The sequence below is a fragment of the Pezoporus occidentalis genome, unplaced genomic scaffold, assembly GCF_034315485.1.
Source record: "Pezoporus occidentalis ecotype Australia unplaced genomic scaffold, CSIRO_AGI_Poc_V1 ctg46, whole genome shotgun sequence".
Taxonomy (NCBI): domain Eukaryota; kingdom Metazoa; phylum Chordata; class Aves; order Psittaciformes; family Psittacidae; genus Pezoporus; species Pezoporus occidentalis.
Window position 1 is genome coordinate 7,425,310 of NW_026915791.1, and position 15,149 is coordinate 7,440,458.

The 15,149-nt window shown below is 40.9% G+C and overlaps 1 protein-coding gene across 16 annotated transcripts in view; it reads right to left on the reverse strand.

Moving 5' to 3' along the window:
* CELF1 (CUGBP Elav-like family member 1) overlaps window positions 1-15,149 on the reverse strand; it is a 65,760-nt gene that overhangs the window by 20,673 nt on the left and 29,938 nt on the right. For 5 of the 16 annotated variants that reach the window (XM_062635943.1, XM_062635942.1, XM_062635946.1 and 2 more), the window contains 7 exons: window positions 9,225-9,412; window positions 8,399-8,481; window positions 7,952-8,000; window positions 4,533-4,667; window positions 4,288-4,367; window positions 3,718-3,879; window positions 2,309-2,390 (listed from right to left, as the gene is read on the reverse strand). In XM_062635943.1, the coding sequence (XP_062491927.1) occupies window positions 2,309-2,390; window positions 3,718-3,879; window positions 4,288-4,367; window positions 4,533-4,667; window positions 7,952-8,000; window positions 8,399-8,481; window positions 9,225-9,402 (769 nt within the window). In that variant the 5' untranslated portion in view covers window positions 9,403-9,412. Of the gene's footprint in view, window positions 1-2,308; window positions 2,391-3,717; window positions 3,880-4,287; window positions 4,368-4,532; window positions 4,668-7,951; window positions 8,001-8,398; window positions 8,482-9,224; window positions 9,413-12,285; window positions 12,786-15,149 lie in introns of those variants that run through there. The other 11 variants (XM_062635932.1, XM_062635931.1, XM_062635930.1 and 8 more) reach the window with 6 other exon arrangements.

Here is a 15,149-nt window from a genome sequence, read left to right on the forward strand (position 1 = left end):
GATCCAGCAGTCTTAGCACATTGCAAGGGAGGGATGGGAAGAAGCTTAAAAAAAAGAGGCTTAATAGTAGTTACTGATCTTTTCCACATTGATATTCCTCATTATAACTAAAAAAGAAGTCTTTCTTTGCCAAGATAGATGATTTTCAGTACAAGAGCAGGTAGTCACTATCCTAAGAAGTAGACAAAAGCATAGCAGCTTTAACTGAGTCAAGCCAGGATCTGATAGCTCATCTGCAAGGTAGACAACTTGCCTAGACATCAGGCCAATAACATCTTTTCTCATGCTGCTCTATACTCTTTGTAAACAAACAGCAATAACTGCAGAATTCTTTCAAGAAGGCCTACACACCACAGTGGCCACAAAGTCACACCTTCATCATTGTAGCTTGCCCCCTTTTCCTGCCATGAGATTATCATCCCTATCAACATTCTTCTAAATTCTGTATTTTAGCCATCCTTTGGTAGGCTAGCTCCACTCTTCCAATTCTGCCTCTCAAGCCTTTTCCCTTATTTCCCTTTGTTGTTTCTACCTTTACTTATTCTAACAATTCCTCTTCTTTTCATCTGACTTCAGACAATCCCTACAAATTCTTCCCTACAAAATTAAAACCAAAATTAATTTCATTACCATTCATTTACAACATCAAAATGTCCTTGGCAAGACATGGCACCTCTTCTTTTGGATAGTTTGCAAGTACTTGGTGACAAAGCACATATCTCAAATAAGCAAAATCTCAGTTTTGCAATTTAAGTATGTGCAGACAACAAAAGATTGCAAACAGCAATGAAAGTATAAACTATTTATTTTCCAAAGAAAACTTCCACTATTAGCATAGTTCATTTTTTACAATCTTTTTCAATTGTTTTCTCTTTGTGACAGTCTGTTTCCTTAACTACATTTAGTACCTGAAACAAGAGGATCTGCCTTTATTTAGATTCTCAAGGTGCCATTGTAAAAAAAAGGATTAAATTAAAATCAAGAAGTTGCACTTTTTATTGTGCTACATGCAGAGGGTTAAGAGTGCAAATCTTAAAGCTAGTGAAGAACAAAGCAGCTTGCTTCCTTTTAGAAGCAATGGCATGCTCACTCTGCACCTGCCCTCTCATGATCATATTGTTTTCCCATCTGCTTTCAAACAGCATCAAGATTAAATTTTGTCTACAGAGTCTATTGTAGTTTGGGATATAATTACCTACTTAATTTTTCTTCCTGTGAATTTCAAGAAAGATCAGCTGAAGAGGTCTAATACGAAAACAGTAAGCATAAGAAGCTAAGGTTAGAATCAAGCTCAAGTATCAAAGAATGGTTTGGGTTGGAAGGCACCTTAAAGATCATCTGGTTCCAACCTCCCCACCATGGGCAGGAACATCTTCCACTACAATGATTGCTCAAGTATAAATCAAAGTTCTTACAATCTAAAATATAACACTTTGCAAAAGCTTCTGACTGTGTTGGTACACCCACCAGTAGAAAGTCAGATGTACAAAGACACTTCCTTACCACTTCTAGATCAACCCCTGCAAATACAGGACACGTGATATTGCAAACTACTGTACAACTCCTGAAGGCAATTTTAAAAGCTTAATGTTTTGAGTATTAAAACCAAAACTACAGGGTTTCTTTTTGCCATCAGAAGAATTTAGAGCATGTGGTGAACGGAGTTACTAACACATGGATTTTTATTACCCACCCTGTGAAGACAGAAAGGACAATCAATTTGCAGCCCAGTACTTAATGGCTGCACTCATACTTACAGCTATACTTAATGAATGTTCTGACTAGCAGTTCACAGCAAGGAATTTAGCTCATACATATTAAGATGGTATTTCCCTAACAGCAACAGCATAATCAATCATGATTCAAATGAAGGAATTAAAGAACCTAAATGAAGAACTTGATCACACTGCATCTCCAAATTTGAAGTATTTAAGAACAAAGAACTCAAAATGGGCAATCTAAATATCCATTATCACATGCATTATTGCTTATTTCAAAACATAATGCTTCACATATGCACTTGTTTGGATAAAGTAAGAGAGTCATCTTTTTGCACCCATAAGGGAAGACAGTTTTAAAGACAGAGGTAGGGAGATTACCAGCATATGACAACTTACCTTGGGGATAATGGTTAACTAAAATTAAGGAGGAAGATCCACATATGTAACCGATTCCTGTCATTCCAGAGGAGTGGGTAAACACAGGACTACTTATTTCAAATGAGATTAACATGTCTACAGCTTTTTGTCTACTTTCTCTACCCTCTTTTCTTGGGCACTGAATTTGTGTTCTGGTGGAAAAAACTCACCTCCCATTGGGTGGAGGCTGCTCAGTGTGTTCAGGTTCCCAGATGATGCAGCTGCTGTCTGCTGAAGGAGCTGCAAATAAAGCTAGACATTACACCAAAAAACAAAACAAGAGTGAGAGTGAGGGCTGGCTCCGCTTTCTGGGAGAAACTGCATCACACCACAGCCAGAGCGCCGTCACAAGGGGAATTCCCACTGCCCATGCACCACACTGTAACAAAGCGTAAAGAGAATTCCCCTTACACACTACAGCCAGAGCACCACCACAGTGAAAATCCACACTGCCCATGCAGATTACAGCCAAAGCAATAGCACAATGCTTTCCTCACTCAACATTATCAGTGTTGAGGGAAGTTTATAGCTAATACACCAAGACAAAAACCAGTGGAATCAGTAGTGAGAGAGCTCCTATTCAAAGCACTTCAGGCAGGACTGCCACCCCTAAGGATATGATACTTCAAGCCAGACTTAAGAGCTGACACTGCCAGCGAAGAACAAATGGCAAATACCATACCAAAACCAAAGACACACCATGAGAGAGAACCCACTCTGCTTTCCGTAAGCACAGCAGCCATGAGAGAAATTTCAAGCCTCAGCTCAGAAGCCAGAGGGATTTCCAATTCATTCCTCCATTAACTAGGCGGTGTTATAAAAAAATTCCAAACTACCAAACCTAAAGCAGTAGTAAAAGACAGAATGCCCCCACTTCAACAGTACACCATACCAAGAATGCCATGAAATTTTCCTTTTCTGTTCCCTAGACCTTATATTGTATGAATACAGTTCCCACAATCACTCTAGCCACAGCTCATCAGTTTACAGAAAGCTTACACTTTAGGGACCCAGCAAAATCAACTCAGATCAGTGGCAAACAGCAGACTACTTTCTGTTATGTCAATTTTACTAAAGACAGTAGCTTCTCTTTATTTGACTGTGCACTGTCTGATTGGTACGTCCAACCTGATCACCTTTTCTATCTGGGCAGCACCAACTACTATTCTAAGTTTCTCTGGAAGTGGATGAGAGAAATAAAGGCTGAAAAACATTGGAAGAAGAATACAAGAACTACGTAAATCACATAAGTATGAAAAGGGCATTTATATTGCATTGAAGCCATAACATATTAAGAAAATGTTCCCAGTGCAAAGTCATTCTACAGAAGACAGGAAAGAAACAAAGAAGTTTCAATAGTTAGGGCTACAGTGAATGGGGCTGAAATCCTCACCTAAATGTATCCTGACTAGTTGTTAGCACATAACTTAATTTCAGCCTCCTCATGCACTAAATGGGGATTAAGAACCCTGCTAATATCTACCAGGAGCCTTCTAAAAAGTTAATCCATTAAACACTACAAGACAGGCAGACACTGCAATCTCTGAAGAGATGAAAAGAACCCAAATCAGAAACTCACTGCTAAGTATTGGGGTCCAAGTGTGTTGAGACCAGCCAGGTTTCCCCATATTGAGGCAGCACTGATCTGTTGCATTTGTTGCTGGAGTTGCTGAGCAATTCGTTTCTGCTCTTTGTCCTTCTGTGTGTCTGCAAATTTTACCACAATGGGAGAAGAGCAACCCTGCAAACAGCAATTCAAACGATTACATACTTGCTATCCCCAGCAGTCACAAAAATACTGCATTCAGACCCAGTCATTGGAAGCATTCCTCTTCCCTTCCTCTACATGCATTCATACATACACACACACATATATATACATATATATATTTAAACAGCACATTTCATTAAAGGTTCAAAATCTGTTTTGCTTTTAATCCTATGTTCTGTTTGGTGTATTTTCTCTGCAGATGAAGTTTCTATCTCAAGCTCTAAAAACAGAAGCAGGACACACACAAAGTTCCAGGAGTAGCATTTGCGAAGAAACACACGCTGCACTTAGCCCTTTCTCTGCCCTTTAGTCCTCCAAAATCCATAGTGACTGCCTGACAAATTACATCATCTCTTGACACCCACTAACTTATTTTACCTCCATGGTTTGTGCTTGATGCATTGCTTTGATTGCTGTTTGCGCCATGGCTCTTGTTGTAAAAGTCACAAATGCACAACCTGAGAAAAGAACAGAAAGATATCAAGTCGTTCTTTTACACCCAGAATCACTGGGATCAGTAAAGACATGAAAATGGTGGTGGGCAGGAAAAAAATGCCACCTTGAGCTGCAAAAGGCAGCATCCAGTGGAGAGCCTTGAACTGCCTGAAAAGCTTCTGGCTTACCTCGGCTCAGGCCATCTGGGCCACGTAATATCCTGCATTCTTCAATCTGCCCAAAGGGGGAGAACATCACTCGGATATCATTTTCATTGCACTTCTTGGATATCATTCCAATAAACAACTTCCTATCTTCTACTGCTAAGAAAGCAAAAGAAAAAGAGTATTACCAGCAAGTATGTGCTTACTAGATCTTACTTTGTCGAGCCTTCTCCACCAGCTGCAGTTATTTCCCTTGTACTGAAGGTAGTGGCTTGTCAAAAGCAGATTCCCAATAATGGTATCTCTTCAATTTAAGAGGATGCATATAAGATACCTCACTGAACCTCAAGGATGCACATTTTAGGATGGTTTGTGCTTACATTTTGCTGTTTCTCCCTTGCAAGCCTGTGAACTGCAAGAACATAACGAAAGAATGTATCAGATTCAGCACTTCCCTGTATCTCCTAAGTTCAGTTCCTGGTCAGTGAGAGAAGACTTGTGTGCGTTTTATTGGGCTATTTTCATTCTCTCACTTCTGTCTCTCCTATCTTTAGACTACCAACATACCTAACTGTATCTAAACTGATAGAGAAATGCAGAAATCTTCTTTCTAGCCTCTTCATCATGCCAACCACTTAAATTTAGATCTTCCTGTTCTCTCACACTCCTGTCTCAACAGTGGAAGCGACATCTGTTACTAAACCAGAACAGTTTTAGTTCTATTTCAGATCCATCCATTCTGTTCTGTACCAAGAGTGTGAAACTAACACCTCAAATCAGAACAATAGACCATGTGCTACTGTACCTTGTCTCTAAATGCTGATATTACCAGATACATTAGAATTGAATAGTACCTTTCACTGTGAAGACCAATTTAAAATAAATGGTGCAGAAAGACATTTATCTTAGCTTTCCAGTTAGTGGTTATGAATGTCAGTTTAAGGTCATTTAAGGGAGTGGGGTAAATTCAAATCCAGAGCAGAACTGTGTCTTGCTTTATTTATTTAAGGATGCTAATCACCTCTGAAATACTTGCTTTTAAAGGATGAAGCAAATTATACCAAATACCATTTGGAAATATAAATCAGTCTGATATTATATATATATATTATTCAGCACAATATAAAACATGGTATCATGAAAAACACAGCACAACTTGAAGCTTCAAGAAAGTCTTCTATTAAGTGCCATGGTGAGGGGAAATCAACTTATTTGCTGAGTCTTCTGTGGTGTTTAAGAGGGAAATTCCAAACTATTCCATGAATATGACTTTAACTGATTATTAAATCTTATGTGGTACCCAGTTCATTTTCAAGCTTAGAGCAGAAAGCTACTTTCAAATACTTTCTGCCATCCATTTTAGTTCAAGAGACCCAGAATCCCTTTTATTAGTGGCACGTTAAAGTACTTTAACTGATGCTTTCCAATTTGCATTTTCACCTACACCATTTACTAAAACTCATGTAATTACATAATGGCCTCAGAACTGTCACCCTAAAATTCCATTAAATACCTTTTAACTCTTTCCAGGATATTTGTGTGTGGGTGGGATATGTGTGAGATGCAAGATCAATTTTAATTTAAAGAACCTATCCTGTTCTCCTCCCAACAACAGTTGAAAAGAATTACTCCTTTTCTAGATGTTTTTATACAGGAACATATTCTGTACACACACAGAGGAATGTGCAGATGGAATTACTCCTACTAGATGTTACCCATATATCCCATCTTCTGTTTTCAATTATCTTGACATGCAAGTTTTCTGGAGCCAGGACTAAATTCTCCATTATGCAACGCTAATCTTATATTAACTATGGCAAATGAAGAAAAAATAAATTCAGCTAAGCCTAGAAAGGCTGAAACTACAAGATGTTAAACAGTTTCTTTGCTTATCTTGCAGCAATTTATACAAACACACAATCATTTGAGCATGTATATCTATAAACTCATAACAGAACTGCATGGAAAAATGATCATTTACCCAATGGTAGATGCTAAATGTCTTAATCCATCTGAAATGGCCAATGTGCAGAAATATTCACAGTTTTTTTCTCTACTGAAGAAGTGGTGAATTTTCAATCTCCCTTTTGTATACTATATATATAGTATACTGTATATATACAGTATATACTATATATATTTGTATACTAATATACCTATTGTATACTACAGTAAGTTTTGACCCCCACCCTAGACACAACAGGCCTTGCTTCAAATTGGTCAAGCACCTGAAAAAGCATTTCTTAGATTTCATGCAATCATAGAATAGTTTCCAGTGGAAAGGACTTGAAGATCATCTAGTTCCAACCCCCTGCCACAGGCGGGGCCACCTTCCACTAGACCAGGTTGCTCCAAGCCCCATCCAACCTGGCCTTGCACACTGCCAGAGATGGGGCAGCCACATCTTCTTCGGCAACCTATTCCAGTGCCTCACCACTCTCACAGTAAAGAACTTCTTCCTAATATCTAATCTAAATCTATGCTATTTCAGTTTAATACTGTTACCCCTCATCCTATCACTACACTCTTTGATAAAGAATTCCTCCCCGTCTTTCCTGTAGATCCCCTTTAGCTATTGGAAGGCTCCTGTAAGGTCTCCCCTGAGCCTTCTCTTCTCCAGGCTGAACCACCTCAACTCTCTCAGCCTGTCTTCCTGGGGAAAATGCTTCAGCCCTCTGATCATGTTCATAGACCTCCTATCGACCTGCTCGAGTGAGTCCATGTCTTTCTTATGCTGGGGGCCTCAAGAGCTGAACGCAGTACTCCAGGTGGTGTCTCACGAGAGTGGAGTAAAGCAGGAGAATCACCTCCCTTGACCTATTAGCCTTTCTTTTGATGCAGACCAGGATATGTCTGACTTGCTGGGCTGCAAGTGCACATTGCTGGCTTATATTGAGTTGTTCATCCACCAATACCCCAAGTCTTTGTCTACAGGGCTGCTGTCAATCCAGTCATCACCAAGAATGCATTAATTTGGGAATGCCCTGACCCACATGCAGGACCTTGCATTTGGCCTTGTCGAACTTCATGAGGTTCACATGGGCCCAGCTCTCTAGCCTGTCACAGTCCCTCTGGATGGCATCTCTTCCCTTTAGGGTACCAGCCACAGCACTCAGCTTGGTGTCACCCATAAGCTTGCTGAAGGGTGCACTCAATCCCACTGTCAACGTCCCCAACACATATTGAAACCACCTTAGTACAAAGAAGAACTCACTGGATGTTTCCCTAACTGACAATGTGGTTCTACCACAAGCAGCAGCAGTGGGAGATACAGAGTCACAGAATTTGAGAGACATCATTTATGCTATTATATTAAAAACACAGGTTTTTTTTTGTCTCCAATTCAAGAGGACTTCATCAGAAGCTGTTAACAACAGGAAAATACTCAAGCTTCCCTAATGTTGCAAATGATGCCACCTAATTGAGACTATACTAAAACTTACCATTACTCTTTTCACTGTCAGCTGGTTTCATCTGGATAGGATGGTGCATCTGAAATGTAAAAAGATTATTTAATCCTAGATACATTCACTTTATACTCTATAAAATACATCCCATATGAATTGTGCAAGAAAGAGGAAGAAGGCCTAAACTGCCTCTACAGAAATGCATATGTAACAACACACAGATTTCTAGAAGAAAGAAAAGCTTTCTTTAGGATATGCCATCATTCCTCCTTGGAGAGTATTATAGGAGCCATGCCCACCCACTTCACTACCATATGCTCAAAAATTCCCTTAAGATCTGTTATCATATAAATCTCATGACATTGCTCTTTTGAATAGTTCTTTTAGAACATGATTTGAAGGCAGGATAATGTATGTTTGTACATCAGTGGTGCCAGAGCTCAATAAAACAGTTGTGTTAAGAAAGCATGGCTCTTCTCTTACCCCTGGGAGGATCTTCATGTTGTGAAGAGCATTCTGTGCTTCTAGTGCAGCTTTACGGGTATAAAATGTAACAAAACAGCACCCTGCAATGGAAACAAGATTTTAGCCAAGAAAGAACTATGAATCTTGACATGCAAGTCCCACCTCTATCCTTCCAATGCAAAACTTAGGACAAATAGAAGAGGTTAGACATTGAAACCTGGAGGTACTACTGATAGAAATCTTCTTTAAACAGTTACTAAGTGCAATAAAATAGGATACGTTCAGAACTGACCCAACATCACCAATACACTATTAGAACAAAAGTTTAGATACATTTGCCAAATAATTGTTGACTACTTCTATTATGAAACTCAACAATTATTTGCTAGTACCAAAAATTTACCTAGTTTCATAGGAAATAAGATACTGCATATAACTGAACTGCAAATCCAGTTAGTTATTTAATGCACACAAGTATTTGATGACACACAAATGACTAAGACCTCAATTTTATATTTTATCTGAAACTGTGATGCTTTCAGCAACATTTTCACTATACTGTAACATCACAAATTTGATCTGGAGCAACACAGTATTAATTTTATGTTCTGTTTTGCAATTATAATCCATACTTTTCAAGCATCCTGATCACTTAATGGCTGGACAGCAGTCCAACTATAATCAGACACGCAGGCTTAAAGACTATAAAGCCTGGGCTATCATGGACACCTGGTCACATAAAGCTCCTCACAGGGATGTTTGAATAAGCTAACGAACTTAAACAACTAAGACTAACTACATGAAAGCAGCTAACACTCCTAGTCTCAAGTACAGAAGTTCTCACCTTTGCTCTGAGGAGGGTTTTGGCTCCTGTCTCTCAAGACATTGATTTCATAGACAGCACCATACTGTTCAAAAAGTTCTCTTAGATCCTTCTCACACCAGCTCCGTGGGACCTGACCCACAAACATCTTGATAGCATCTAGATCAGGTTGGTCTGGGTGATCCAGTGTGCCATTCATTTTCTTTGCACTATGGAAATCAAGAATGAATTTCTAGTTTGTACCCTTCTGCAGATTTCAGATGTTGTTGCAGCTAGAAGAATGCTTACAGTGAGATTAAAATATTGATTTCTAAACATATATGAATGTACATGATTAAAATATACATATAAAGAGATTCCTGTGTATTCCCAGTCCTGCATACCAGAGAATATTCAGAAACACCACTGTCATGTTTTAAACCCAGCTGGCAAGTAAGTACCACGCAGCTGCTTGGGGAGGAAAGTCAGAAGAATGTACAACCCATGGGTTGAGATAAGAACAGTTTAATAATTTATAATAGCAATAATACCACCAATAACAATACTGATAATAATAACAGGGAACAACAAGAAGCAAGAAATAAAATGTCAGAAAACACAACTGATGTACAATACAATTGCTCACTACCCACTGACTGATACCCAGCCTATCCTGAGCAGCTATTGATCCCTTCTAGCTAACTCCGTGCAGTTTACATCCTGAGCATGATGCATGGAATACCCCTCTGGCTAGTTTGGATCAGCTGTCCTTGCTGTGCTCCCTCCTGGCTTCTTAAGGTGTGTTATCGGCATTATTCTCAGACTACAGGCAAAACACAGTAGTGCACCAGATACTAGGAAGAAAATTAACCCATATTCCAGCCAAACACAGGACAATCATTCACATTCACTGGCAAGGTGTGTACTTGGAAACCAAGCACTCTCTACACAGCTGTTTAAAACTTCTCTTAAAGCTTGCTCTTACTTGTAGTCAACATCTGGGATTCAGAACATAAGTCTGTTGAGATGACTAAAAAAATATCACTAGTTGAACCATGTAAATTTTTACATGAAAAGGAAACCAGAGCAGGAAGGAACCTGGACTCAATTTACCCACAGATCACTGAAGTTACCAGTAGCCACTGAAAGTAAGAGGATAATATTTTCTTCATTGTTTTTAAATGTGGCTACCTGGAACTATATCCCAGGAGAACATCCATCTTAACACAGAGAAACAGGTACAACTGAACAGGTGAGAAGTTTCTTTAAAGGTCTACCAAGCAATAGCTCGTTGTGAAACTAGGGAGCTGTCAGCAATATTTGGCAAGCAAAGACAGGCTTAGGTTGTACATGAAGAGGTTGGGACTGGACAATCTATAGTCAGCCGCACACTGAATCAAGTTGAGTAATAGCAGGGTGTTAATACAGAAAAAGTTTTTTCTTAGACTACAACAATACAGAAGTTTTGAGTATGGAAATCTTCAATAGGCTACAAGGCATTAGCTCTAACGGTATGAACAGCCTATTATAAAACTGTGTTATACTCCACACAGCTTGTTGACAATCACAGCTGCCTGTATTGACCCCTCATTGCTCGGCAAGTGCAATGTGAGGTCTTGCTATCAGCTGTCACAGTCTAGTATACCACAGGACCTCTCTCTGTGGAAGACTGACTGTAACGACATCCTATTGTCGCTATAGTGATTAGTAGGTTAGAATTGCTGACCAGTCCCCGCACAGTCTAGAAGGCATGTGGGGCGAGTGGAACAGTAACCACACAATGATCCCCACTGCCCCTAGTCTCTTCATTGAGGAATACAGGTGGCCTTCTTCTACAGCAGTCAGCTCTCTTCATCACTGCTTTTTTAACTTTAAAGATAGGTTTTGAAGGGCTTATTAACACATTAAACGTGTTTAAGTTACTCACTGTCCATCTGCAATCATATTCCCCCCCTTGAACAGAACTTAAAAAAATCAGTAAAACAAGATTTCCAAACCAGGTAACATTTAGTTAATTTCACCCCTCAATATGCTGATGTTCTGAGCCTAAGGACTGATGCCAGGGAAAGCTCATGATTTTGTAGCTGTAAGAAGAGACATAGAAATCACAGAATGGTTTGGGTTTGAAGGGACATTAAACCCATCCAGTTCCAACCCCTGCCACAGGTAGAGACACCTGCCACCAGACCAGGTTGTTCCAAACCCCATCCAACCTGGCCCTGAACACTGCCAGGGATGGGGCAGGCACAGCTTCTCTGGGCACCCTGTGCCAGCGCCTCAGCACCCTCCCAGGGAAGAATTTTTTCCCAGTAACTAATCTAAATCTATCCTTTTTCAGCTTGAAGCCCTTCCTCCTTGTCCTGTCCCTACAGGCCCTTGTAAAAAGTCCCTCTCCAGATGTCTTGTAGGCCCCCTTTAGGTACTTGAAGACTTACAAGGTCTCCCCTGAGATCAAAAGCAACAAAGCTTCTTACTAAGAAGGAAAGGAAATCATCATAAATCCTTTTACTCCTCTCTACCTTTCAACTCAGAAAGGGTGAGCACATCTCCAAATAGTCAAGGCAAACAATACCTTTTACAAAGAAAAACAACTGGAAACATTTACCCTCTTCCAGCAATAATCTTCAGCCCTGTGTTCTATGCCATGGGTAACTGCAAGAGCTTAGTGTGGCTCTTATTAATTGGGCAACTCTTCACATGATCTCTACAGTATTCAAGGAATCTTTCATTCCTAGTTAAAAGGTCTAGTCTGGAGTCATTAATAGGGAAGAACAGAAGCTGTTCTCCCAATGACTGATTTAAATAACTAATTTTATAACATCAGCACCTGTAGCATACTATAAACAATACTGCCAAATAGCTTTACTCCTCCTTAGCTCTCATCCCCAAACTTGTAAAGATCATTTTTCCTCTTGTGCAGGATCCAACATCAACTGTCAACACCAGTAGGATTTCTTCAAGAAAACAAGCTGCAGGCTCTCCTATCTCTTTCCCCCATGTCGTTCCCCACAAGGGGAGCTCATCAGACAACTCAGGCTCCAGAGACAGCAATTCCAACTTTCACTTCAGTTATAAACTTAGACATGAAGACAGAAATACTTACACAGGGCTGGCATTCAATGAGCAATGGTCCACCATCATCTCTGGGAGAAAATCCAACTTGAACGCAGCCATCACCTCAGTCTGTGACAAACTACTAACACTAAATCAGTGTACTGCCTAACCCCCAAACAACGCCACTTCCAAAAGTCCTGCAGGTCTTAACACTCAGCCACACAAAAAACACTCAAACCACAGAAGCTCAGGGAGACCAGCAATAGACACCACAGAAACAAGGCTGGACTGGGAAAGGGACATGGAATCCCAGATTAAAAAGGGGATGTGACCATGTGAAGGGAGGCTCAGCTTAATACACAATGAAAGTGCTGATGCACAGGGCTTGTTTTGTGCAATTTTCCCTGGCGAAGCAGTACTGAGTGCACTGTCAGATAAACAGAGTGTCAGATCCATGAAGATAGCAATGGGTAACAGAGCAGAAAGAATACAAACTACAGTCTTTCCATCCCCAACTAACTCCTTGCCTCCCAAAAAGGCAGTCCAAGGCCCTGATGCTTCCCATAACTGCCAAAATTAAGGTGTGAAGCCAAGAAGTTCCTTCACCATCAACATTTCCAATGGCCAATTTTACTCTTTTTACCTTGTGCACTGCTTTTGATACTCTCCTAACTTCTAGGGAGAATGCTACCTGGTTCTCTGAACCTGACAAAACAATCACAGCTAAAAAATTTGATTATTCAAAACTACCACAGAGCATCAAAACCTACTACTTTATAAAAGCAAAACATACACCGTTCTGGAAATAATGCTTTGCCTATCATGCATCTATAAATCCAGAGATATACAGAGCCTATAGATGATAAAGGGGAAAAAACTCAGTCATTTGTTGAAAACTGATAATCTTTGAAAACACCAATCAGAATATGTTCTGGTGTCCTCAGCATAAAAAGGACACGGAACTGTTGGAACAAGTCCAGAGGAGGCCACAAGGATGATCAGGGGACTGGAGCACCTCCTGAATGAAGATGGGCTGAGAAAGTTAGGGCTGTTCAGCCTGGAGAAGAGAAGGCTGAGTGGAGACCTCCTAGCAGCCTTCCAGTATCTGAAAGGGGCCTACAAGGATGCTGGAGAGGGACTCTTCATTATGGACTGTAGTGACAGGACAAGGGGTGGTGGGTTCAAACTTAAACAGGGGAAGTTCAAGTTAGATATAAGGAAGAAGTTCTTTACTGTGAGGGTGAGGCACTGGCACAGGTTGCCCAGAGAAGTGGCAAATGTTCCATCCCAGGCAGTGCTCTAGGCCAGGTTGGACAGGGCTTGGAGCAACCTGGTCTAGTGTGAGGCATCCCCGCCCACGGAATCATAGAATCATAGACTAGTTAGGGTTGGAAAGGACCTTAAGATCATCAAGTTCCAACCCCCCTGCCATGGGCAGGGACACCCCACTCTAAACCATACCACCCAAGTTCAACCTGGCCTTGAACACTTCCAGGGATGGAGCATTCACAACCTCCCTGGGCAACCCATTCCAGTGCTTCACCACCCTCACAGTAAAGAACTTCTTCCTTATATCCAGTCTAAACTTCCCCTGTTTAAGTTTAGACTGGGGAGATAATCTGACTAATACAGGAATCATTAGGAGATGCAGAAATATTTGACTGTAGGGATGAAGTACTGCAGAGGCAGCTGGGTGTGCCCAAACACTCCAGGAGCGATCAGTAATTCAAGTCCAACATGAATCCAGATGAGCCTTACATATACAGTTAATATAACCACAAAATAAACTCTTAAAAGCATCAAGGAATGCATGCCGAGGTGGCTGCAATCACTTCTTTCTTTCCTGTCCATGACTGCAACATGTACCTGCAGTTATTTAGGCTGGCCAGTATATACAGCTTGCTTTACACTTGAACAGTTAAAGCACGTCAGTTATTTTTTTCATAAAGAACTGTTTCCAGCCTCTGAAAAGAAACAAAACAAACCCCCACCAGAAACATTCCTCTGCCTATAGTGGGTTTGATTAAAAGGTTATTAAAAGGAGTTAGGCCTGGTAATACAAAAAGATCTGCGTGTTACTGCAAAATAAGAGAAGACATGAATTTATCACACATCACAGAATTACAGAATGGTTTGGGCTGGAAGGGAGCTTAAGGCCATCATTTCTCTGTATTCCTCCCAGGTTACCTGTCCTTGCTTCCACCCTCTTCCACAAAAAGGAAATAGGCTTCCATTTTGTGCTGGAATTTGTCCAGGAGCTACTTGTTCAGCCACGCAGGTCTCCTGGCATTCTCCCCCAGCTTCCTCTTTATTGGGATGCATTGCTCCTAAGCTTGGCAGAGTTGACTGTTGAATATCAACCAGTTTTCCTGGGCCCATCTTCTCTCTAGGGCTTTATCCTGTGGTACTCTACCAAGCAGATAGGGCCAAGGTCTGCTCTCCTGAAGTCTTGGGTACCAAGCTTGCTTCATACCTTCCTCGCCGCCCTAAGGATCTTGAACTCCACCATTTCATGGTCACCACAGACAAGGCTGTTCTCGAGCTTCACATTCACCACTACCCCCTCCTTCCTGGTGAGAACAAGGTGCAGCACAGCCCTTCTCCTTGGTGGCTCTTCTATCGCTTGGAGAATGAAGTTATTATCCAGAAACCTCCTTGATTGTTTATGCCCTGCTGTGCTGTCCCTCCAACAGATAATCGGGATGGTTATATCTCCCCCTGATTACCAGGGCTTATGAACATGAGGACTCCATCCACTCAGTCTTCCTGGTTGGGTGGTCTGTAGCAGATCCCCACTATGTCACCTGTCCACCATAAGCTCTTGGTTGGCTCCTCATCCATCCTTAAGCAGAGCTCCATTCACTCCAGCTCATCACTGACATAGAGGGTGACACCCCCTCCTCATCTTTCCTG